General features: G+C 40.1%; 1 protein-coding gene and 1 pseudogene across 2 annotated transcripts in view; one reads left to right on the top strand and one right to left on the bottom strand.

Annotated features, from left to right (window-relative positions):
* The window catches only part of GHR (growth hormone receptor), a 134,201-nt gene extending 112,008 nt beyond the window's left edge, over positions 1–22,193 (top strand). For both annotated transcript variants that reach the window (XM_028097994.2, XM_088023699.1), the window contains 5 exons: positions 3,100–3,278; positions 12,039–12,204; positions 15,981–16,071; positions 20,810–20,879; positions 21,196–22,193. In XM_028097994.2, coding sequence (XP_027953795.1) covers positions 3,100–3,278; positions 12,039–12,204; positions 15,981–16,071; positions 20,810–20,879; positions 21,196–22,167 — 1,478 coding nt within the window. In that variant the 3' untranslated portion in view covers positions 22,168–22,193. The remainder of the gene's footprint in view (positions 1–3,099; positions 3,279–12,038; positions 12,205–15,980; positions 16,072–20,809; positions 20,880–21,195) is intronic.
* Positions 10,691–11,573, bottom strand: LOC114204797 (mitochondrial nicotinamide adenine dinucleotide transporter SLC25A51-like; annotated as a pseudogene).
* Positions 22,194–25,662: the final 3,469 nt, after the last annotated feature.

Below are 25,662 nucleotides of genomic sequence, written 5' to 3'. Positions count from 1 at the left end.
ACTGTGTCTTCCAACAACTACTAAGTTCCGAAAGTGACAAATGGCACAGAATAGTGAAGGACTCGGGAGCAGTTAGGCAGGCCTGACTGATCAGCCAGAGAAATTGTAAGTGGTCTTGTGTACCCCACAAAGGAATTTAGACTTTATCTTACTGCCAAGAGGTGCATTTGAGGATGTTTAAGAAGGGAAATGACCTGCGGATAATAATAGCTAACACTTAAAAAGCCCCTACCTATGCGTCAGGTATAATAACCATGTGAGAGAGGTTCTGTTATAATCCCCATTTCACCGATGATGACATTGAGGCTCAGAGCATTTAAAGGCTAACTCAAGGTCTAACAGCTAGCAGGCAGAACTGAGATTTGAACCTAGGCAGCATAGCTCCAGAGTCCACACTCTTAATCTCAAAGTTATCCAGTGCCACCTGTTGTGTTACTAATGTCTCAGGGAAATCCATCCTGCTGCAATGTAGAGGGTAGACTGGAGTAACACAGACTAGAGATAGAGAGGTTAGAGGACTTGGTGATAATCTTTGTGACAATTAAGGCAAAAGATGATGACAGGCAGTTACAACCACAGCAGGGAGGGAGGGAGCTGGGAGGGGGAGACCGCAAGGAATGAGGTGAGCCTAACAGATCTTAAGAAGACAACCACAGGCCTTCAGCTTCCTCACGCATTGTGTGAGTATTCTGCTGCTACCTCACAGGGCTCATCTTTGGGTTTAAAGCACTGTATTATTAGACATTTGTTGTTTGTTCATGCATTCAGCAAGTATTTATTGAGTCCCTTCCTTGGGCCAGGTACATTTCTAGGTGCCAGGAGCAGAAAATGTCTGCCCTTGTGGGTTTTTATCCCAGTGAGGGTGGAGAGAGACAATACTCTGAGGATAAACGACACAGGGAGGACAAGGAGTGCAGGAGAGTTTGCAATTTTAATAGTCATCAGAGCTGGCTTTGCTGAGTAAAGAAAAAACTGAGAGAACAACGTGTCCATCTGAGGGAAGGGCCCTTCAACAAGAGGGCACAGCAAGGGTAAAGCTCCTGTGGTGGGAGCATGCCCTTGCTCACTTGAGGAACAGCGTGTGGTGGGGAGAGGGGCTGGCACAGAGCCAGCAGGGGGCATGTAAGAGGCCACATCTGAGGGATCCGTGAGGCAAAGTTACAGCACCCTTGAAGCCATTGGACGACTTTGGCTTTCACCTGGAGTGAAAAAGGAAGGCTTTGGAGGGTTTGAAATGAGTGATGTGTTCTAATTTTAATGTGAAAATAACCACTGTGACAAGTGTATTGAGAATAGACTGAAGGAGGACAGAGACCCCAGGAGGAGACCACTTCGGAGGCTAATGCAGCAAAATGGGCAAAAAAGTGTCATGGCAGGCTTGGGTTGTGGAGGTGCTGGTGGTGAGCAGTGGTTAGAATCCGGGACCATCTTGAAAGTACAGCTGACAGAATGTGGGGGTGGTGAGAAAAAGATGTGTCAAGGAAGAGCTCACTCATTTCATCTTGAGCACCTGGAGGAATGGAGCGACCATTAGCAGAGAGAAGGAAAGTGACAGAGGACCACATTCCGGGGAGGGGACTAGGGGCTGCCCGGGAAGGTACTCGGGCTCAAGTGCTTTTGCAACATCTCAGAGGAACTGTGGGATACAGCACATGGCAGGATATACAGAGGGAAGGGGGAGCTTATTATGATGCTTATAACAGTGGTACGAGCCCTCTCAGAAAGGACCATGTTCCATAGCTTCTATTTAAAGTAGAAAGGGGAGTTTTTAAGATGAAACATGAGTAATAAGTTAAAATTTTTCCACCAAAAACATTTTTAATATTTTCGCCTCTTCAAGGGTTAAACTTAAGTTATCAGAATTCCTCAGTCCCCAACAAATCCCCAGAAGGGCAAAGCATTACTGCCCTGATTGTAGCCATATGCAGCTCAGCTATTTTGCAGATCCCTCCAATTTAATTTCCAAAATGTGGTCATTATTAGTCATATTTGGATTCCCTGTTTTTTTAAAGTTGTGTCCACTCTACAGGAGTCAATATCATGCTCCTTCACAGTTGAATGCAAGAGCTTCCCCTTTTAGCCACCAGATTTTAACAGCCAGTTAGAGCTCCTCACACTTATATCTGGAGGTAATTCTCTGGCCAACCCTAGGGATCTAGACTTTGCAACACTCTAGGTGACCTTCTACAAAGAGTAGAAAAGAAAGTACATCTTACTCTGTATCTACAAGTGACTTTTGAAAACCTCAGTACTGAGACCCAAAGAGGAATAATTTATCGGGAACTATCTAGAATGTAAATTTAGATATAGTTCCTAGCTTGGGAATCCATATTTCTCTTCATCGGTCTTTGGGAAATTGTAGTCTTTGCAGTTCTGATAAGCTTCAGAATACAGCTGATTTACCAGAGAATGTACAGTATGTCAATAGAAACCAAGCAAAACACTATTTCAGATTGTTCATATGTAGTTAAGAGACAGAAAACCCTGACTCATTACCATTTGAGAGAAGAGTAAAATGCCTTCTTTCTTATGTCTGAAAAAATCATCACATGTGGCTAGGAAGACAACAAGCTAAGGAGCATTAGCTAAGGGTTTGGAAGGATTGTTCTAATAGCAATACAGAAATTAATAAGACAAGATCCTTGCCCTAGGTAATAAACAATTTGGAATAAAAAAGATTTCTCTGTCCCTAGCTCCAAAACAGTCACATGTTTAAATACTCTAGGTCTTTGTGACTCTGTTCTTCAGTTTCGAGTTACAATGAATTCCGTTGCCAAAATCCCAAAGCATTAATCCTATCAGGGCTAAAGGAAATGTAAGACATGGCAGGTCCTCAAGAAAAATTTTAGATCAGATTTTAAACTTGAAAAGGAATTTTTTGTAGGGGTTTTCTTCAAAGTTAAAAACCAATCACACTCAAGTAAAAAAAAAAAAAAAATAACACTCTTATACAATGAGAGTATAATGAGAATATTGGAAGAATTCAGGGTATGAATAATAAAAATGCATAAAGTAATTGGTCTCTTCAGAAAAAAAAAAAACACTCCATTAAATCGAGCTGTACCTGTCTGGGCACTAACTCTCTGTCAAAATGCACAGTGCAACCAGATCCACCCGTCGGCCTCAACTGGACTTTACTGAACATCAGTTTAACGGGCATTCATGCCGATATCCAAGTGAGATGGGAACCACCACCCAATGCAGATGTTCAGAAGGGATGGATAGTCCTGGAGTATGAACTGCAATACAAAGAAGTAAATGAGTCCCAGTGGAAAATGGTAAGATATCATTACATATCACACTTTAAAAGGCTTTGCCTTTTCTTCTTTTTATATCAACAACACCTCTCTCATTTACAATTAGATTTCCTTTTGACCTAATTCCACATGCTCATGCTATAGACTCCATATTTTCTTATTTGAGAAAAACAGACATAATCAGTAAAATACCATCTTGGAATTCTGTCCAACAGCAGATGCTTACATGGAGCTTCTATGGAAGCCTAAGGAAGGAAAGGAAAACTATCTCCCCAGTCATCCTCAGTGTCCTGTTTAACTTTTGAACAAAGTTGTATACTCTAGCTACTTAAGCTATTTTTGGGGATGTGGCTAAACATGGGAAGAGTCATGGTCAAGGTCAACAGTGAGCTATGGCTACATATTCTCCCATGATTTTAGTTGCTAGTATTTACAAGACCCCCATTAAAGTAAGTTCAAAAGTGACTCCAGGAGGGAAACAGGGGAAGGGAGTTTGTCCCCTAGAGGTTGCAGAAGGATGTTTTGTTACATACCTCAGGGAAGAATCGAGTTAAGAGGTTTTTATGTAGGCGAGTAGCACGGTGGTGGTTGACCTCTGAACTCCTTACATCCTTGAGAAATATATGGGAACTAGGCACTTAGATAAGTTCCACATGGCGCACAACAAGGAGAAAAACAGGATTATCTTGCTGCTCCCAGTATAACTAATTCTAAATCAGTCTAACCACAGAGTCGTAGCCCTGGCCAAGCCAAGTGGTTTCTGGCCTGTCAGCAGGTCGTTCCCTGTGGCCTGGCAGATTCACTCCCAGAATTTTGAGACACCAGGCCTTGTCCGTTCAGGGATCTGCTGAAAAAGAAGCCAATTTTGTCATTAAAGTTAAGTTTGGAGCAGCTGTGAACAGTTAAATACTGGGCTTTGAGGTGCTGTTTTCAGCATCATTTTAATTTAGATATCTGTTCCGTTAACTTGGTGCAAAAAAGCCCGGTTGGTGGCTGAGTCAAAGAAGACTTTCTAAACTCAAGTTTCAGTCAAACATGTATTCAGCAACCAGATACTGAAATAACTACCGTGCACAAGGCACCGTGCCAGGAGCCCCAGGGAGCAGTCCTCAGAGTGTGAACGTGGGCGAGCCCTGAGGGTCCCTGAGACCCTTTCAGGGAGTCCACAAGGTCAAGACTGTTTTCCTACTAAAACCGAAAGGTTATTTCCCTTTTTCACCGGGTTGAGAGCTGTAGCGATGGTGGGAATACTGCTGCCAGCTGAGCACAATCAAGGCGGTCATTCCAAACCGTGCTGACCATCACCGCGCTCGCCACCACCGTGCGCGCTCGCCAAACCCCTGCGCTTACAGTAATGGGGAGAAAGCCAGCCTCACATAAGGATTGTCTTGATGAAGCTGCACATTTTATTAATTTTATTAAATCTCAAACTTTGATGACATAGCTTTTTAATATCCTGGGTGACACATTTAATATCCTGGGTGACATGTTGAGGACACCTAACGCACTTCTGCGGGTACTGAGCTGCCGATGGTTGTCTTAATGAGGCACGCAAATGGCCGAGTTGCTCGCTGCACCAGCTGCTTTTTTGCACGGAACACCTTTTCGCTTGAAAGAACAACCGATAATCTGAATAGGTGGTTATTCATAGTGAAGTTGGCACAGAGTTGGCAAACATTTCTTGAAAACGAATGAAGTGGGCTTATCAGTCCAAGAAAAACGGTCGACAGTAATTGTTACCCATGAAACTTGAACTTTCAAAGGAAAATTCGAGTTTTGGAAAACTTGCATCTGATCTGCAGCAGTGAGCTTGAGAGCTTTCCGAGTCTTTGAAGACTTTCCTGACCAGATCGATGGTGATATTAGCTAAAGTGATTTTTTATATTGTATAATAAAATGTGTGAACATTTAGAAAATTTGCATAACTCAATGAGCCAATATTTTCCAAATGACTAATACATGATGTAACCAAAATCATGCATGGGGAAATGATCCATTCAAAGTGCTAGGTGGAAAGGTGTATTTTAATGTAGCAAGATATGAAAGATTCACTGATACAGTTTCAGATTCCACATTGCAACTAACCTTAAGTAACTACCATGCTTACATGCTAGTTCGATCTGTAGTCCTGACTGTATTAATCCATCTCCCAAAAAAGGTCTTAGGCCTCTGGTGTTTGATGCGTCTGATCCATTCTTGGCTCTGGAGCCAGAGTGATCATTCTAAAACACACTCCCTCACTTAAAATTCTTTTCATAAACATTCAAAAATATGCACACACTTAAATCCACTTTTTACTTGTATGATTCTGTGAGTCTTGACAGATCCATAAAGCTTGGTAGCTACCACCACAATCAGGATGGAGAACAACTTATCATAACCTTCATCCTCTCCCAAACCTGAACCCTTGGCAACCACTGATCTGCTCATCTCTGTAGTTTTGCCTTTCCCAGGAAGTCATTGGAATGGAATGATATAATAAGTAACCTTTGACTCTGGCTTCCTTCACTCCTCATAATGCATATGAGATTCCTACTGCTGAGTGTAACATTCCTTTTTATCGCTGAGAGTGTTTCATCGAACTGTAAAACTGGTCAGGCTCACTCTCTGTTTCACATGGTGGTTGTGAGTATTAAAAAAAATTCCATTTGGTGGAAGCTAGTTGAAAAATAGAAAAGACCAGATCAGTGTCAACACCTGAGGGTGCTTAGCAGAGCAGTTCCACCCTGACTTCATTTCTACATTCCACACTTGGACATATCCACTGGGATGCCTCAGGGGCTCTCAAAAAAGCCACATGTTCAAACCTCCTCCTACCTCCCTAGTCTTCCCCTCTCAGTAAATGACATGTCCATACAGCTGTTCAAATTTAATCCAGAATATTGTCCTGACATCTCTCGGTATCTTACTCTCCTTACTCCTTAGCTCCGAATAATCACCAATTCCTACTGATTCATGCTCTGAATTATATCATGGACTGGTGTCATTATTGTGTCTTCTCTGGATCACCTCAACAGCCTCCTATGCAATGTCTCTGTTACCACTGCTTCCCCACTCTGAACCACTTTCCATGGAGCAGAGTGATATTTGCAAAATTCATAGATTTCTTTATTAAATAAGATTTCTGAGATGTCTATCTATATAGACATGTCTATAAGCAAATATTTTCCTACTTTCTTTATCCAACAGAAAGTCACAATTATTCTGAACTATCCCCAGGACTGAATTTTTCTGTAGGCAATCATATTTAATACTATAGGGTAAGATGTGCCAAGGGGCACTTTGCCAAAATTAACATTTCTTAGAAACTTAAAAAAACTACCACTTGTGGAGTTTTGGTATTAGTGTTGAAAACTATCCACATGGGTGCCTGGCTGGCTCAGTCAGCAGAGGATGTGACTCTTGATCTTAGGGTTATAAGTTCGAGCCCCCACATTGAGTATGATTACTTCAAAATAAAATCTTTTTTTAAAAAAAGAAGAATATCCACAATTTTCTGAAAAGGCTATTAAAATATCACACCCTTCCTTCACTATATATCTGTGTGAGACCAGATTCTATTCAATGCACTTCAACCAAAACAACACAAAAGATTTAATACAGAAGCAGATGTGGCTCCTATTCTCCGCCATCATGGTGTGTGTGGTTGACTACTCCTCCCCATGTCTTCTCACAAGACCTTCAGGATCAAGTGATTCCTGGCCAAGAAACAAAAGCAGAACCATCCCATTCCCTAGTGGATTTGGATGGAAATTGGTAAAGTCGGGTACAACTCCAGGAGGAAGTATTGGAGAAGAACCAAGCTGTGTCTCTAAGGGATCGCACGTGAGATGGCGCACATATTTATTGGGCATGAAGGCAGGTGTTCCTTTCCTATTACTCTGTAAACATCACTACTACCTGAAGAATACGCATGTTTTATCAGGGAAATTATTTTTCTGTTACTATGCTTTTGCCACAGTAGGTTGGCTCAGTAATAAATATGTGAGACCTTTTGTTAGAAAAAAAAAATACAGAAGCAGATGTAAAAATACAGCCATGTTGTATGAAGCCAGCCTTTAAAGAGACTTGCCAAAATGTAAAAATGTAAAACAGTGTCCCTCTTCTCACAAAATTATATGTTGTTTTGGAGAATACAATAATTTTTTTAAAATTAATATCTTAATTTTAAAACTTAAAAAATTTCTGTTTCAGTTTCTAAATGGTAAATAGGGATAAGCATAACCCAAATAAACCAAAATCTTTAGGCTTCTCAGTAATTTTGAAGGGTAAAAAGGAGTCCTGAAACAAAAAGTTTGACTATCCAGGAAAAGCAAAGATGTGAATCCAAATGTTAGCATTCATAGATTTACTAATCATAGTTTCAACCCTGAAAGTCCAGTGATCTAGCTGTATTTCAGCTGATGCACAGATACGAAGCTCGTACCCGGAGCCAGCTACATGGGAGCATGGGACTTAGTCAATTGACCACTCAGGTGTGCATCCCAGCTTGGCTTTGTCACACTTTTGATTGCATCTCTGCTAAATCTCATTAGATAGTCCAAAGGGGTCAGTTAACTTTTACTTCATTTAACTTGTGTAAGTGAAGTTACGTCTTCATGGCATTTCTTACAAGGGTCTCAGACAGAGTTGTCACGAATACCAAGAGTTTATCTGCAAGACTTGACCTCTGCTGAAGAGATTCACAATCTAATTGGTTATGAGCACAAGTGCCATAAGCTTAAAAACAAGTGAGGTTCGTAAATAGAGGGGGAAAAGCTAGTGTTTGTTGCGTGTATCCGGAATCCAGGTTACGATTGACAATGTGGAATTTTGTATTACGGTGTCTTTTTTTAAATTAAATACATCTTGAATATAAAAGTGATACTAATGATGATGTAGTTGTTTAAACCATTTACCTGCTAAATCAGGTTAAGGATTTAATGTTTTTTAAAGAAGTAATGAGTGGCAAAGAATTATCCACCTTGTATGGGCTATCTCCTGAGCACCCACTCTGTACCCAGTATTGTGCTGGGCTTTGGAAATGCAAAGATAAGGAAGGCATTGTTTGCTCCAGGGAATTTGCCGTGTAATATAGAAATTGGAGCAGTGTAATATAAGTATAAAAAGTAATCTAAGATGTGACTGTCTGTCAGGATGGAGTAGGAAAAAGTGCCAGGAATGACATCTTAGAATATCAACAATCCTTGCACTGAGGATTGGCTGAGAATAGGCATTCCCTCCAAGGCAGGTGGCAGGGCTCAGTGCAGGTGGTAGGAGCCATGTAAATGAAATCGGGTTTGGCTGGCTGCTTTGGAGGGTTGAGGAGAGATAAAGAGGGGGCCAGAGATCAAATCACTGAGGGCCTCTTTTTGGTTTTGTCATTAGTGAAATCTGTAATGAAATAATATTGGTTACAATACAGAAATTAGGGCTTCAAAACTGGACACACACGTTTTAAAGAAACCAATAAGATAAGTTTAAAATTCAGAATCTTGCCTTTAAAAAAGCATTTTAGGCATGCAAATATATTATATATTAAGAAGCTTCAGGGGCGCTTGGGTGGCGCAGTCGGTTATGCAGTGACTCTTGGTTTCAGCTCAGGTCATGATCAGGGTTGTGAGATCAAGCCCTGCATCGGGCTCCATGCTCAGCACAGAGTCTGTTTGGGTTTCTCTCTCTCTCCCTCTGCCCCTCACTCCCCACCCCACGTGAGCTCATGCATGCACACGCACGCTCACGCGTGCACACGCACGCACACACTCTCTCTAAAATAAATAAATAAATCTTAAAAAAAAAAAGAAGCTTCAGTAAAAAGATACAAACTAACCATCCCATATACACATGGGAAAAAATAGGGACCTTGTGAGTAGAAACTAAGGTGAAAGGAAATTTATTTTAGAAGCTGCAGGCCCAGCCTCCGACTTAATAAGACAAATTATGAGAATCTTTTAATGTGAAAACTCCATGCTGTTGAAAATGTAAGTGTTCCTAGTTTTCTGTAAATAGGAGCAAGGTGTTCTATCTGAAAGCATATGAAAAAGCCATATTGAATACCTGCTTTGAGTATTCGACTTGAAGGAAAACACTATCATTAGTTGGCCCACCTCTTTCATAGCCCTATGTCTAATAACCATACTACCCTTCCCCTGGAAGGTAAGAGTACCCTGGCCTTAAGGGTTGTGGGACCTTGATTTTTATTACCAATGACTCTAGTGACATTTTTTTTGCAAATTTTGAATAGGAAACCATTTGAGGTAACTTTAAGCCCTCTAGAATATGCTGAATAGGTATGTAGTTGCTTCTAATAGAATAATTTGGACAATTATGGTTTTTCTAGGACCCTTTCCAACTCTGTGATCTTATGAATGACTACCCAGAATTTCCAAAGAACAAACTGTGCATGTGTGTGTGTATATTTGACTATGATTTGTTTTGGTGTGGAAATATGGGGTTTTTTCTGTTCTTATGTCTTCATACAAAACTATAATATCCCAAAGGGTAGGCAACATATCCGTAATTCTCTTTATAGCTCCACCCAACCAGAGGGTGTTATGCTGAGCGAAATAAGTCAGTCAGAGAAAGACATGTATCATATGACCTCACTGATATGAGGAATTCTTAATCTCAGGAAACAAACTGAGGGTTGCTGGAGTGGTCGGGGGTGGGAGGGTTGGGGTGGCTGGGTGATAGACACTGGGGAGGGTATGTGCTATGGTGAGCGCTGTGAATTGTGCAAGACTGTTGAATCACAGACCTGTACCTCTGAAACAAATAATACATTATATGTTAAAAAAAAAATGATAGTAGGAAGGGAAGAATGAAGGGGGGGGGAGTCGGAGGGGGAGACCAACCATGAGAGACTATGGACTCTGAGAAACAAATAGAGGGTTCTAGAGGGGAGGGGGGTGGGGGGATGGGTTAGCCTGGTGATGGGTATTAAGGAGGGCACGTACTGAATGGAGCACTGGGTGTTATACACAAACAAATGAATTATGGAACACTACATCAAAAACTAATGGTGGAATGTATGGTGATTAACATAACATAATAAAATTAAATTAAAAAATAATTCTATTATGCTTTGATTGTATAGAATATCTGACAGCCTAGTACAAACACATAGCTGCATTTCTTTAAACAAGTCTATTATATCTTGGGTTTATACCAAAATAACTTTGAGTACTGTGATCCATGTAGCAGACTTTCTTTACAAAGTTATTTGCCTTGATTTTCCTTTAAGTAGCAAACTTTTCCAGTGCGTTTTATTTTTTCCCTATTAGAACCTTTTATTCTGAATTTGTTGGTGCTTCAAGAAAAGGGCTTTGCCCATAATTCGTTGTGCCCTGAACTTATGACACCAACTTGTATTTTTGGCCATTTAGGAACATGGCCAAACTGCATTCTTCTTGGGTCTATTCAGTTAATAAATGGCACTTAACTGATGGTTTCTTTCATATAATCTTTAATGAGAACTCATAAATTGCATTGATTATGCCCCAAGAGATGAGAGACCAATGGTAATTCAGGTGAGCACCTCTGAAAAGTTTTGTCAGCTTCCTGTCCCACTCTAGCCAGATTTTCTGGAAAACCTTGGGAAATGACTGAAATTCCCCACCAATTTGAGATTGCAGATGAGTTTTCACAACATTAACTGGGAAAACAAGATTCCCAACAAGGCACCCAACAGACCTCCACAGATAGAATCATTGTGTAAATGAGTACTGTGAGTCGTTGCGGTAGGCAAATGCTCCTTAATGGGACCTCGAAGGCCAAAGAAAAGACATTGCTGAATCCATTACAGACAAGAACAGGTACCAAGCCTTGATAATACTCTCTCACTCCATGGCATCTGAGTTCCTTGAAAGCCTGGTAAGTGTTTGTAAATTTGTCATGATGCTTGTGGTCTGAAGCAATGTCTTCAAGTGGAGTGAAAATTGCTTCTGCTGTCCCTGCAAGGAGTCTGGCCACACTGCGGATCGCAAACTCATGGGGTACTGATGTGCTGTCAAAGAAGGCAAGATAAGTCCTCGTACAGGCCAAACCTAAGTGCCAGTGTAGTTGTCTTCTGCATCAGTGGGGGCAGGATCCCGCTGTACAAGTTTTGAAACCATCTCTCCTCGACTGAAGCACCACATCCCGGGTTTTGATTCCAGACAGCTGTTGCCAAAGAGCACCTTCCGAGTGGGAAATGGGATTGCCGCATTGCTGAAAGCCACGCAGCAGCCGCACACATAATGCGTCATTTCACCAGCATTTGCAATAGGAGGTGATAGACCTTGTTTTGAAGATGTTAGGATGGGCAGGCCTCTTTCCAGGAGCTTCTGAATCCACCATGTGGCTTAAGAGCTTTTTTCTTCATGAAGGATATTTTTAACCTGTAACACCAACTGGGCCTGGTGTTTGGGAGGATAGTAATTTTTGGATAACTTTCTCAATTTCTTCCATTGTTACTGGCCTGTTAGTTAGATTCTTTCTTCTGCAGTCAATTTTGATACTGGATTTCCTGAAATATCTAGCTCCATGACAGTCTTGCCACAGAAAGAAAAATCAAATAGCCAATGGCAGCCATCTTTCTGCTCGATCATGCCACTGCAGCGCCCAGGCCAGTGAGCGAGCGAGTGAGCAGTGGCCGCACAGGCACTGACCGTGACCAACACCCAACACCCCCCCACCAAGTGCCTTTTAAAATATCTACTTTACAGAAATTCATTTTGAATACAAATGTAGAAACACCTTAATAGTTTATTGCCTCGAGTTGTTGTCTCACTAACTGATCAGTTTTATATTTTGTCTTGAAAGATGGACCCTGTATTGTCAAGATCAGTTCCAGTTTACTCGTTGAGACTGGATAAAGAATATGAAGTGCGTGTGAGATCCAGACAACGAAATTCTGAAAAATATGGCGAGTTCAGTGAGGTGCTCTATGTAGCACTTCCTCAAATGAGCCCATTTGCATGTGAAGAAGGTAAAAGATTTAAAATGGCAGCCAACGTGGCTTTTGTTAATAGAGTAATACATTGCCTCCATTGTCAGGGTATTGTTCAGATCATGATCCATTAGCATCAAATGTCAGGGTGAGAGAACTCAAGTTCACTCTTTTTAACAGATATTATTCATTACAAAAGTGGAAGGAGAACTTAGTCTGTGATGATTCAATTCAGGAAATGTCCAGGGGTAGATCTAAGTTAGAGAGGGGAAGATGCATTAAGATATCAATGGGGGCTATCTCTGGATATCAGAATTTCAGATGATTTTTTCTTTATACATTTCTGTATTTCTAAAGATTTCTATAATGAGTTTGTTTTGCATTTATAGTCAGAAAAAAATGCTTTTCAAATGCACAGTGAAGAAATACTGGATCCATATGGATGGATGGATATGCAACATCTAAGAGAAAGCCTAATATTGTGTCAGCATAGGTAGTCAATGGCAGCTGCTTATTGACTTTAGAAAGGTTAGATATGGCTTTTACCTGGAGACAGGCTTAATAAGTAGCATGCTAGTCATGTGCCAGAATGACATGGAATATTTGAAGATCCTATATAAGAAAAATACAAAGATAATTCAAGTTCAAAGAAATGAGATCTATGAATTCAGAATAAAAGAATTAGAACTTTAGAGACAGAAATAAAGAAGTCTGCTTAACAATGAACAGTAAGTATATAAAGTTATCACTCCCACACGGGTGTTAGCTGTGGTGCTTCTGCAATGAAGCACAGGAAGTTTACAGAGCTATGGATGAGGAGCTGAGGCTTGCTGATGAAACAGCCACAAGCTATAGAGAAATTAAATTTCTATTTCTGCATTGATGATGCTACAGGTAGAACCCATGATACTAGAGAGCACTTAAATGAAAATGCCTGTAGCACCATTTTTTCTAAGCTCTAGTTAACAGGCTTGTTCTTTTAAACAATATTTGATATAATGAAATTCTGATTTAAAAGGTACATTTGCGGGGTGCTTAGGTGGCTCCGTCGGTTAAGCGTCAGTCTTTGGCTCAGGTCGTAATCTCAGGGTCCTGGGATCAAGCGCCTCGTCGGGCTTCCTGCTCGGTAGAGTCTGCTTCTTCCTCTCCCTCTGCCTATCCTCCTGCTTGTGCTCTCTCTCTCTCTCTCTCTCTCAAATAAAATCTTTAAAAAATACTAATAAAATAAAAAGTAAAAAAATAAAATTACATTTGCCATACACCCTTGAAGCTGATTGTGATGCCATTTAATTCAATTAAGCATAGATTTTTAAACTGGTTCTTCCTTCCATGTTTAAAAAAAAATTAAGTTCTAGCTTTGTTATGTTCCTGAATATGGTATTGATATAAACTTAAAGATATCACAAGATACAAAATGGCATTCTCTCCTCCACTAATTCTTTATAATATCCATCATATCTCCCTTGGGGATTTTAATAACTGAATAAGAAAATAAATATAACAAAGGAATATTACAACATAAAATCCTACTTTTAATAAAGCAACATTCAAGTAAATTCCACCTGTCTTTTCGTGTAAAACAGATAACCCTGATGAAGAGGTGGAGTAAAGGGAACCCTCCTGCACTGTTGGTGGGAAGGTAAATTGGAGCAGCGGCTTGGGAAAACAGTATGGAGTCTTAAGAATAGAGTATTAAAACATGGAGTGTTGGGGCCCCTGCATGGCTCAGTCGTTAAGCGTCTGCCTTCGGCTCAGGTCATGATCCCAGGGTCCTGGGATCGAGCCCCACATCGGGCTCCCTGCTCCGCGGGAGGCCTGCTGCCCCCTCTCCCACTCGCCTTGCTTGTGTTCCCTCTCTCGCTGTGTCTCTCTCTGTCAAATAAATAAATAAAATCTTCAAAAAAAAAAGGGGGGAGGAGTGTTAAAAATAGAAATACCATACAATCCAGTAACTCCAATGAGTTAAAAATAGAAATACCATACAATCCAGTAACTCCACTACTGGGTATTTACCCAATGAAAACACCAATTTGGGGGCGCCTGGGTGGCTCAGTTGGTGAAGCATCTGCCTTCAGCTCAGGTCATGATCTCAGGGCCCTGGGATGGAGCCCTGCATCCAGGTCCTTGATCAGCAGGGAGTCCACCTCTCCCTCTCCCTCTGCCCCTCCCCACCTCTCTCTCTCTCTCTCTGTTTCAAATAAATAAAATCTTAAAAAAAGAAAAAAAAAGGTGCCTGGGTTGCTCACTTGGTTAAGCGACTGCCTTCGGCTCAGGTCATGGTCCCAAAATCCCGGGGATCGAGTCCCGCATTGGACTCCCTGCTTGGCGGGGAGTCTGGTTCTCTCTCTGACCCCACCCCCTCTCGTGCTCGCTCTCTCAAATAAATAAAATAAAATCTTTTAAAAAAGAAAAAGAAAACACCAATTTTATCCATTCACCTACTGATGGACATTTAGGCTGCTTCTATATCTTGGCTATTATAAATAATACTGCAATGAACATGGGAGATAGATAGATCACATCTTCTTTATCCATTATGGAATATTAGCCATAATAAGAATGAAATCTCACATTCACAAAAACATAGATGAAGCTAGAGGGTATTATGCTAAGTGAAATAAGTAGCACAGAGAAAGACAAATACCCTATGATTTCATTTACATGTGTAATCTAAAAAACCAAAATAAATGAACAACAAAGCAAAACAGAAACAGACTCGTAAATACAGAAAACAAACCGATGGTTGCCAGAGGGGAGGACATGTGGGAGGTCAGGTGAAATAGATGAAGGGGAGCAAGAGGTACAGACTTCCAGTGACAAAGTAAGTAAGTCACAGGGATGAAAAGTACAGCATAGGGAATATAGACAATAATATCGTAATAGCGTTGCTTGGTGACAAGTGGTAACTACAGGTGTCCATGGTGAGCACTGAATAATGTATAAAATTGTTGAATCCCTATGTTGTACACTTGAAACTAATAGAACACTGTATATCAACTATATTTCAGTTCAAAAGTAGAGAACACTGGGAACCTACTGCAGACAGCTGGTAGGCACTTGGTCTTAAGAAATGAAATTGAAGTTTTATGAACAGATTGCCCCAATTCTGCTACCAAGTAGAAGATGGGAGCCCCAGTAGTGATCTTTTTCTATCAAAGAGTATTTTGTCAGCTGTAAAATACATGTCTGCATGTCTAAGAAGTTTCAGTCATGATTCAAAAATAGAACTCTGCCCTCATCCTTTTGATGGATCCTTAGTCTGGAGGATAAAAAATTATTACCATATGTAAGATAGATAGATAGATAGATAGATAGATAGATAGATAGATAGATAGATGGGAGGGAGGGAGGGAGGGAGGGAGGGAAGGAAGGAAGGAAGGAAGGAAGGAAGGAAGGAAGGAAGGAAGGAAGGAAGGAAGGACCAAGTGGACATCATTTGGGTAAAGTAGTAAATTGACAAACAGCATTTTTTTCTAGAGCTGAATCTCTAATGATACACCCTGAACACATAAGGTGCTTAAAACAGTTGTTGTGGACTTTTTATATAAACATGGATTGTGCTTAAACTGTTTGCTTTTTCTTCATTTTGATTCTTTTTTCATATGTGAAAAAATTTGAAGTGGACAGAAACATTCATGAAACAGAAAATACTCCTACATCATTACATTCTGTTTTGGTGGTTATCAAGAGAAATCACTGACTTTACTAGATGAATACAAATTAAGAAATATTTTTTTATGTGAAAAAGGAAAGTGAAATGTAAAAGTCAACTATTCCTAATCCTATGAGTGAGATAATATTCTTGTGTGTTTCAGATTTCCAGTTTCCATGGTTCCTAATTATTATCTTTGGAATATTTGGGCTAACGATGATATTATTTTTATTCATATTTTCTAAACAGCAAAGGTAGGTGTGAAAAAGTCTATTTAAATGTTTGTGCCAGTGTTCAGATTTTCAAATGTGTTTCCACTTGTTATTTGATATTTCTTTTGCAAATCATGAGTGAAAATTTTAATTAATGCAGTAAAATGGTATCACTAGTTATACACGTTCCACTTTGTTGTGCTCATCATAGAGAATTCCTGGGTGTCTGTTCTATCTGGGAAGTTTTATGGACATTAGGAGGCTGAGGCTAGTGGCCACACACCTTGTGATCGGCATCTCCTTAACAAAACGGTCATCTCAGAGCTGCCCCTTGATCTCTTCTAAGTCCTAAAGGCACTGGCCCATTCATTCTACAACAACGAGATGGCACTGAACCTTTAGCTAAGTTTGACACAGTTCTAATAGACAGCAAATGTAAGTGGCAAACGAAAGCCACCTAGATAATTCAATCGAATAAAACCATTTTAGACTTCATAGGATGGCGTTTTCAAGTAAATCTGGGTTTTATTTAAATTATTACAAATTACCCACATTTGTAAACACAGCTAAAATTCTTTCTAATCTCTAAAGAGATTCTCTTCTGTATTCTCTTGGTGTCCCAAGACTCAGGTCCCAGTTACTCTGCCACCGCTGTTTGATCTTGTTTGAGTCCCTTAACCTCTCTGGGCTGCATGTTCTCATGGGTAATAAAAGCATGTTGGAGTATATGACCCTTAAATTTCCCTTGAGCTGTATGAGTTATCACTCTGTTTTTCTTCCTGAAAGAAATTCCACACAGACTACAGGAAATTGTAATACAAAATATAGGAAAAGTTATCAGTATCATTTGCAAATTTTTTACATTTAGAGTATTTTTTAAGTCCCATGGGTTCATCCTGCCCCTTCTCCTAGAACAAGGGTGACTAACACTCCCAGTTTGCCTGGAACGTTCCTGGTTTGAGCATTGAAAGTCCTGTGTCCTGGAAAACTCCTCAGTTCCAGACAAACCAAGATGGTGGGTCACCCTAACTAGAACTGTAGACACTTTCTCCAGCTGAAGCCAAGAGGCATCTGCAAATCAAAACAGGATCTATGTGAATACATTGCAAAAGCTTTTTAATTAGAGTTACATCTCCAGTTCTATAATGTAAACCAATGGGAAAGCAAAATTCATTCTGCAGAATTTCATTTTGCATCTAGCTTTTTATTTTATTTTATTTTATTTTATAGATTTATTTATTTATTTATTTGACAGAGAGAGAGAGAGCACAAGCAGGGGGAGGGACCGGCAGAGAGAGAGGGAGAAGCAGGCTCCTTGATGAGCAGGGAGCCCGACTCGGGGCTCAATCTCAGGACCCTGGGATCATGACCTGAGCAGAAGGCAGTTGCTTAACCAACTGAGCCACCCAGGCGCCCCTGCATCTGGCTTTTTAGCAACAATTTTTTATAAGCACATGTAGTATAAAGCAAGACAATACAGTTTCAATTGTTTGGGGTAAAAATAGTAAACACATTTATAGACTCTTAAGTAATTTATATATTTAAGTAATGCCAACAACAGAGGACCCAAATTATTCTGTTGATTAATTTGAATGTATTGATCTGTACAGTTGATGGGCTAATTTATATGTAACTACAGTAGATAGACCCACTATGTATATAAAGTAATTCACTCTTAACATTAGGTGTCAATTTTGAGTCATTGTGAAGGCCATGTAAATTTGCTATGTTGTTTAATTATATTAGCTAACAATATTTCAAAGAAAAAATAATTCACTCAACAAAGAGGATTTTAAAGAAAATATCTTAACCTGTGTATAAAAGAGTGTTCCCTAAGGATAATGAAGTTCTTAACTTTGACGCTTAGTCAGAATTACTGAATTGTAAAATTGTTCTGAAATCTTTATTGTACTGTCAAATTTCCTGTACTAAATTAAGCTCTTTGTAGAAAAGAATTAGTTTTGTTCTTTCATTTGCCAATAAAAACCCTTGTCATGGTCTCAATTTCCATGTTCCAAGGAGAGTAGGAAATGGGAGAAAACAGTTGTCAGCAGGTGTGGAAAGAACACAAAGTGCTAATCATTAAAATGATCCTCCAAAGAAAAAGGTACTTAGGCCAGCCTTCCCCAGAACGTTAGGGCTCGAAAGGGCTTCAGGTCCTGCCTGTTGTTTGAAGTGTTGAGTCTGTGCCACTTTTCCCTTTCCAGATCATTAAGAATCAGCTGTAGCAAGATTTATAATGTAATTTGGGTTTGAATAAAATGACAGCAGAGTCAGACTTTCATGCCAGGTTATCCATACTCTATTTTCAGTCATTCCCACCATACGACATCCCAGCCTTTGAGCTGTTACTAACCAGGAAAGAAAGAACTGGATCAGCCTAAAACAGAAGTGGCAAACTGGCCACCCGGAAGCCAGACTCAGCCTGCTAGATCCTAATGTGTCATTAATTTATGTTATATGAATTTGCTACAAAATGTTTACATGCTAGGGAATTTCCACACAAAAATCCAGATTTCCAGGGGGATCTTTACCAACTGAAAGATCTAGTGAAACTCAGTTGCATGGCAACCTGTGCTGAAACAGAGGACCAGCCATTCCATTCGGGATGACTTTGCAACAAGCCTGCTTCATTCATTTGTGTGACCCGCTTGGGCCCTAAAGGCTGTGAGGCCCATCATCCTGGCATGAAGCCCGCCATAACGCCCAGATAGCTAGCATGTACCTCAATGCATCATCCTCTGCAAAAGCGAGAGGCACACATAACAAAGTCAAGCATCAGACATTCGGGAATCTTTGCTTCCTGTCATTACAATTGTGTTGTGTTTTTCTATGTTTTTGACATTTAAAATATTCATTTAGAGATGCAGGGCCAAATAACACAGCAGGATGACAGAAGGCAAAGGGCCTGGGGTTTGGAGTTAGGTACTTTGGATTTGAGCCCAGCTGTGCCAAAAATTAGCGTATGATTTGAATACATTCCTTAAATCTCTAAACCTTTCCACAGATCATGTTACCTGCCTCCCTACTAGTTATAAGAATTAAATGTGTAGTGTATGGTTGGCAAACTTGTTATATTAAAGGGCCAGAGAGTAAATTTTTAGGCTTCTGGGGCCATGCAGTCTCGGTCACAACTCCTCAGCTCTGCCACCATGGCATGAAGGCAGTCATAACAATGTGTAAACTAATGAATATGACTGTGTTCCAATAAAACTTTATTTACAAAAACAGAGAGCAGACCAGATTTGGCCTTCAGGCCCTTTTTTGCCAGCCCACAGGTTAGTGCAAAATATATCTTATGGAGTCTGGTTTATCAGAGGCATTCAAAAAAATGGTAGCAGTTATTATTAATAATTTGTGTTTTTCCTATATCTCCTATACATTGGTACAAATTTGTTTTAACACTTGCCCCACTAAGTAAACCTAGTAGAGAGCTACTTACAGCAGTTTAAAAAACAGAATTTGGCTTATTCCTTGGTTAGGTAAAAAGGCAAATAGAAATATTTAGAGAATGGGTTCCCTAGACTGTCTATTCACATTAAGTGGAATATCAGCTAATGTCCCAAAAGCAGTTTATCATCCCTGCCCAACAGTGGCATCTCTGACTGGTAGGGTCTTTTAAAACAATAAATGAGTTGAATGGAATAGCTAATCTCTGAGCTTTTTTCCAGAGCTACAATGTTAATTTTAAGACGTAAATTCTAGTTAGACTATTAACGAACTAGATAAATGTGGTATTCAGATTTATTCAAGAAGTGTTTATTGAATACCTTCTATGTGCCAGGAATTGTTCCAAGTGCTAGGGATACGATAAAGTGCAAGACAGGCAGAATAGGCATTGAAATGAATTATGGTCAAAAAATAATTTAAAGGGGCACCTGGGTGGCTCAGTTGGTTAAGCGTCTGCCTTCGGCTCAGGTCATGATCCCAGGGTCCTGGGATCGAGCCCCACAGCGGGCTCTCTGCTCAGCAGGGAGTCTGTTTCTCCCTCTCCCTCTGCCTGCCACTCCCCCTGCTTGTGCTCTCTCTCTCTCTGTCAAATAAATAAATAAAATCTTTAAAAAATAATAATTTAAATATTTAGAACAGAAATTTTAAGTGCATCATAGAATTGGATATATAGATTCATATTGATCAGTTAGAACTAGTTCTAATTTAGTCTTTCCCAAATGTAATGAACCCTGCAATGACACCTGGTTTATGAGATCATCTTAGATAATTTTATAATTAATGTGAGCCATGTGGTGCAAACTTAGCTTAGTCCATCCTTTTTTGAGGGTGCAAATAATTTTGACTTCATGTGAATTGGCTCTTTCTTTTTCTTTCTTTCTTTCTTTCTTTCTTTCTTTCTTTCTTTCTTTTTTCTTTTTCTTTTCTTACTTCCCCTTCTCAGCAAATTACTGACAAGATGTACATTAAAATTACCATCCTTATAGACGAAATGGAAATTGGCCTTAGATAGAATCAAATTTCTCATTCCCAAATACTAATGCTGGCTCTCAATAAAGACATAAGGGAAAAAAGATTTTAGGAAACCATGTTTTATTTAAATTGACTTCACATGAGGGCCTTTTGTTGTTGTTGATTTTTGTTTTTTTTCTTCTATAGTTTTTCCTTATCATTTACTACTTAATATTTTCTTTCTCATATTCTACATATATGGAGCACCAGAATATTTGAAATCAGTAATAGTGCCACCAATATTTTATTCCTATCTTTTGAAATAAGAGAATGTATAATTTTGCAGATATGTCAAACCAAAATTTCATTTGTTTTCAAGGATTAAGATGCTGATTCTTCCCCCAGTTCCAGTTCCAAAGATTAAAGGAATTGATCCAGATCTCCTCAAGGTACTTAATAAATTATCTAAGTGACAGATAACACTAATCAAATGCTACCTAAAGACCATTGTCTTCTGTTGAGAGCTTTTGCAAGCTATATGTATCACGTTCCATTTTTTAACCCCTCTGGAGGAAAGTGTTTCAAAATAACATATCTTAAAATTAGGAGAATTTAAAAGTTCTAAACTAATGTGTTTTTTATTATATGGTTTTGTTACTATTGGTCTTATTGTAACTGTAATTTTAGTCTCTGAGTGTTATTTGTCAAATCCTTTAATCACTGTGAGTTTCTTTTCATAGATTTCATTTTCTTTCTGCTTTCTAGGAAGGAAAATTAGAAGAGGTGAACACAATCTTAGCCATTCATGACAACTATAAACCTGAATTCTACAACGATGACTCTTGGGTTGAATTCATTGAATTGGATATTGATGACCCAGACGAAAAGACTGAAGGATCAGACACAGACAGACTTCTCAGCAACGACCATGAGAAATCACTTAACATCCTCGGGGCAAAGGATGATGACTCTGGACGTACCAGCTGTTATGAGCCTGACATTCTGGAGACTGATTTCAATGCCAGTGATGTGTGTGATGGTACTTCAGAGGTTCCTCAGCCACAGAGGTTAAAAGGGGAAGTAGATCTCTTGTGCCTTGACCAGAAGAATCAAAATAACTTACCCTCTACTGATACTGCCCCTACCACTCAGCAGCCCAGTGTTATCCTGGCAAAGGAAAACAAACCAAGACCACTTCTGATTAGTGGAACTGAGTCAACTCATCAAGCTGCCCATCCTCAGCTGAGCAACCCGAGTTCACTGGCAAACATTGACTTTTATGCCCAGGTAAGCGACATTACTCCAGCCGGGAGTGTGGTCCTTTCCCCAGGCCAAAAGAATAAGGCAGGGATATCCCCGTGTGACAGGCCTCCGGAAGTGGTCTCACTCTGCCAAGCAAACTTCATCATGGACAGCGCCTACTTCTGCGAGGCCGATGCCAAAAAGTGCATCACTGTGGCCCCTCACGTCGAGGTTGAATCGCGTGTAGAGCCAAGCTTTAACCAGGAAGACATGTACATCACCACAGAAAGCCTTACCACTACCACTGGCCGGTCTGGGACCGCAGAGCGGGCTCCGAGCTCGGGGATGCCTGTCCCGGACTACACCTCCATTCACATCGTTCAGTCTCCACGGGGCCTCGTGCTCAATGCGACTGCCTTGCCCTTGCCTGACAAAGAGTTTCTCTCATCGTGCGGCTACGTGAGCACAGACCAACTGAACAAAATCATGCCGTAGCCTTTCTTGGATTTCCCACAAGCTGCGTATTTAATGGTAAAGAGTTGGCTAGGGCCTGAATGCTTAAACCAAAACAATGTTTAAACCTTTCTGGGGGCGATGAGGGGGTAGATTCTAAATGCCTTTTCCTGAACTGTTGAAACAGAATATTAAAAAAAAGAAGAAGAAGGCCTAAGCAGATAGATATTCCTATTGTGAATTGTAAATATTTTAAAGAATTGTCTCAAAGACTGTTTAGTGGCACTGATTGTCTTGTTAATGTGGGTGTTAATTTTGTGATACTAAGCATTGAATGGCTATTTTTAATGTATAGTAAATCATGCTTTTTGAAAAAGCGAAAAATCAGGTGGCTTTTGCAGTTCAGGAAAATGGAATGCAAATCAGAGCACAGGCTAATTTTTTTTTAATAATTGGGAACTAAAATTATAGGTAGGACGGCAAAAAATAGTTTGGATATGTAAAACATTTATTTTGACATAAAATTTATAAAGATATTTTTAATAATTTACACTTCAAGCACGGCTATTTTATATCACACTACACACTGTGTACTGTAGTTCATGCAGACCCATCTAAAGAATGTAGCGACTACAGTCTAAAGCTGGTTTACTGCTTTGGTTGGTACACCTAAAGAAAAACAAGTAAGCAGGTTAGTTTTTTACCAGGCCCTTTTTATACCTCCCCAAACTCCTTAAACAGTTCTAAAATGATTGTAGTTACCTGCATTACTGGAACAGGCTCATCTTATTTAAATTTTTTTTTCAAATATTTGTTAATTGAAAAAACTTCCAGATGGATGCACAGGTCAACTTGTCGTGAACCAAAACAGTCAGACAAAAAACTCTTTCTTACCGGAATTTTGGTTCATGTCAGAGAGCGCCATAGTAGGAGAGGTAGAAAGGATAGCCAGGCCCTGTGGGCAGGCTGCTTGGGTGCTCCTGTTGTGCGGGAAGTGAGTTTTTAGTGCAGGCAGATCGTGAGAGGTAGGCCCCAGAACCTCTGCAGTAGCATCTCTTCAGACATGACTTGATTTTATTACATGGTTACCGAAGAAGGGAATAAAGTACAAGAAGCATTTTGTAAGTTGAAGCAGGTCGAAGTGAAGTTCAGCCAGATCATGGAATAAAAAGTTCAAGAAACAGGTTTTTGTTTCACAGCCGATAGCCAGACATATACCCACTCTTCCTGGTAACAAGAAACAGAAGGAACAAGATTTTAAATCCGCACAGAGAAGTCAAAATTTTCTTAAACCCATAGCGGAAACTTTCTTCCTCACCAAACCCTTTCTCGGGTTTATTTAAAGTAGCAAACGAAGAAGTCTCCTCATTTTTTATTTCCCCTCTGAGTGGCTTGGCCTCAAAGCGGGTAGTCAGAAGGAAAAGAAGGGGCCTGAAATGATGTACAAATTATTGTTCAATCCCTTAGTAACCTCAGCACCATTCTTAGGAGTGTTGGGATTGTTCCCCGAAAGGTTTGTCAAAGGAGAAGAATCTCATCTCACTGAAGAATGCTTCTCACTTTAAGTATTTTTTTTTTTTTACATTTAATGAAACTTTAAAGTTAGCTGTAACTTAAATAGTAATTGCCATTTAGCTCAGACCTGTTTAGGAAACAGCTTAATGGTTGGTAATTTTAAATTCCCTCTTTCTTGCAGGAAGGACAGTGAAAAGCTAGAACTGGGTGTTCCAAGTTCAACATGTTACTTTGTAATAGGTGTTTAATAGGTTTTCTGCTACCTTGCTGCTATGGTTTTCTCTAAGAGCTACATAATTTAGTTTCATATACAATTTCATCAATGTAGAACCTAATTCAACTTAAAACTGTGTGCTTGGGAAAACTATCTTACTATTTCACAATAGGCTGACAACAATTTCTATAGCCAAAAATAGCTAAATACCTCAATCAGTCTCAGAATGTCATTTTGGTACTTTGCTGGCCACACAAGCCATTATTCACTAGTATGACTAGTTGTGTCCTGCAGTTTATATTTAACTTTCCTTATGTCTGTGGATTTTTTCCTTCAAAGTTTAATAAATTTATTTTCTTGGATTCGTCGTGGCATGCTTCTCTTGTCAAACACCCACATGAAAGGCGCCCTCAACCAGACCACAGACCCCTCAGTTCTCACTGGAAGGGGAGCTTGGCACAATTGGCTTCAACACATTGGCAAGGGATGTGGAGATTTTTGCGATGTGCTGGCAGCTCCCTACCTCTCTTTTTTGAGGAAACAGGAGCCCAGCTCAAAAATATTATTCTGGCTTGCCTGGACTGTGCCTTCTCCTCAGGCTGCAACACCCCATGGGCGGAGGCTCTTAGAGCCATGTTGTGGATGCGTCATAGCTTGTGTGACATGGAGAGCGGGGCCCATGAGGAGGAAAACGTCTCGAGCATTGTCTTTAAGCGACATTTCTAGCTGGAGCATGTTGCCTGGGAGGAGGGAAAGCAGCTCCTCCCGAACCGTGCACACATGAGCACCAGTCGGTCTGTCAGACTACTTGTCATCACGGGAAGCATGTAAGTCGGGCCTGTGTGGGGAGGCTGAGCGGGTAGGCTGTATAGGAGCCTGAGGGAGCAGGAAAGCCGTGAAGCGGATTCCTCCTCAGGAGACAGGCTCCAGGCGGGTTACCTAATAAACCGCAGTCTCTTGTGCAAGCGCTGGGTCCTGAGAAGCAAAAGTCTGTGACAGCATTGAGAAGCCCACAGAACAATTATTTGTTGCTGCAGCAAGTTGAGTGCAAACTGCCACAACTCTTCGTTTACACTAGAGGGTTTACGTTCAATATGGAAATAATTCTCTACCTGCTGCGTCTGCCCTTTTTGAGCAACTATTACCTGAAAGAACCAAGGGTGAAGCCTCAGGCTTTCCTACTTCCTTATTTGGAAATATGGTTTAGGACATCATCTCCCTTCTGTCACTAAGATATTGGAACATACACTGCCTTAACATTTACAAAACCAGCAAAAGCTCACCACTTTCAGCACCAAACATGTGTTTCTTACATATGCTTTACAGAAGTCAGCCTTGTGATATTACAGGCTTATCGTTCACATGAGGCCCTTCGAGGTATCAAGGAGGGAATGGGGAGGAAGGCCTGTTTACTTCCCTTGGATTGAAAGAAGACAACCCTTTCTATGACAGAAGATTAATGACATATTGAAGATGGTTACACATGTGTTTCTGTATGTAAACTTCTCAGTGGTTCTACTGAGGCACACTAACCCTGAAGTCTATTCAGAAGTTATAGTACTTACATATTTACATAGTTTTACATCAAAATACTAAAGGTTTATGTTTTCTGTGCAGGGTAAGAAATAGGGGGAAAATTGCACATTACTTAAATCCAAATGCTTTAGAATCCAAGATTTTACGTATTTGCTCAGTCTTCTTTGTGAGCTTAATATGTAAAGGCTGTGTATAAAGGGTACAGCTTCTGAATAAGAATTTGACCTTTGGTTTAAGCTCTGTTCTCTTGGAAATCTAGTAAGAGTATTAGG

The sequence above is a fragment of the Eumetopias jubatus genome, unplaced genomic scaffold, assembly GCF_037043125.1.
Source record: "Eumetopias jubatus isolate StellerSeaLion01/CBP00866 unplaced genomic scaffold, mEumJub1_p1.0 scaffold_5, whole genome shotgun sequence".
Classification (NCBI taxonomy): Eukaryota; Metazoa; Chordata; class Mammalia; order Carnivora; family Otariidae; genus Eumetopias; species Eumetopias jubatus.
This window is presented reverse-complemented; position numbering and strand designations above follow the sequence as displayed.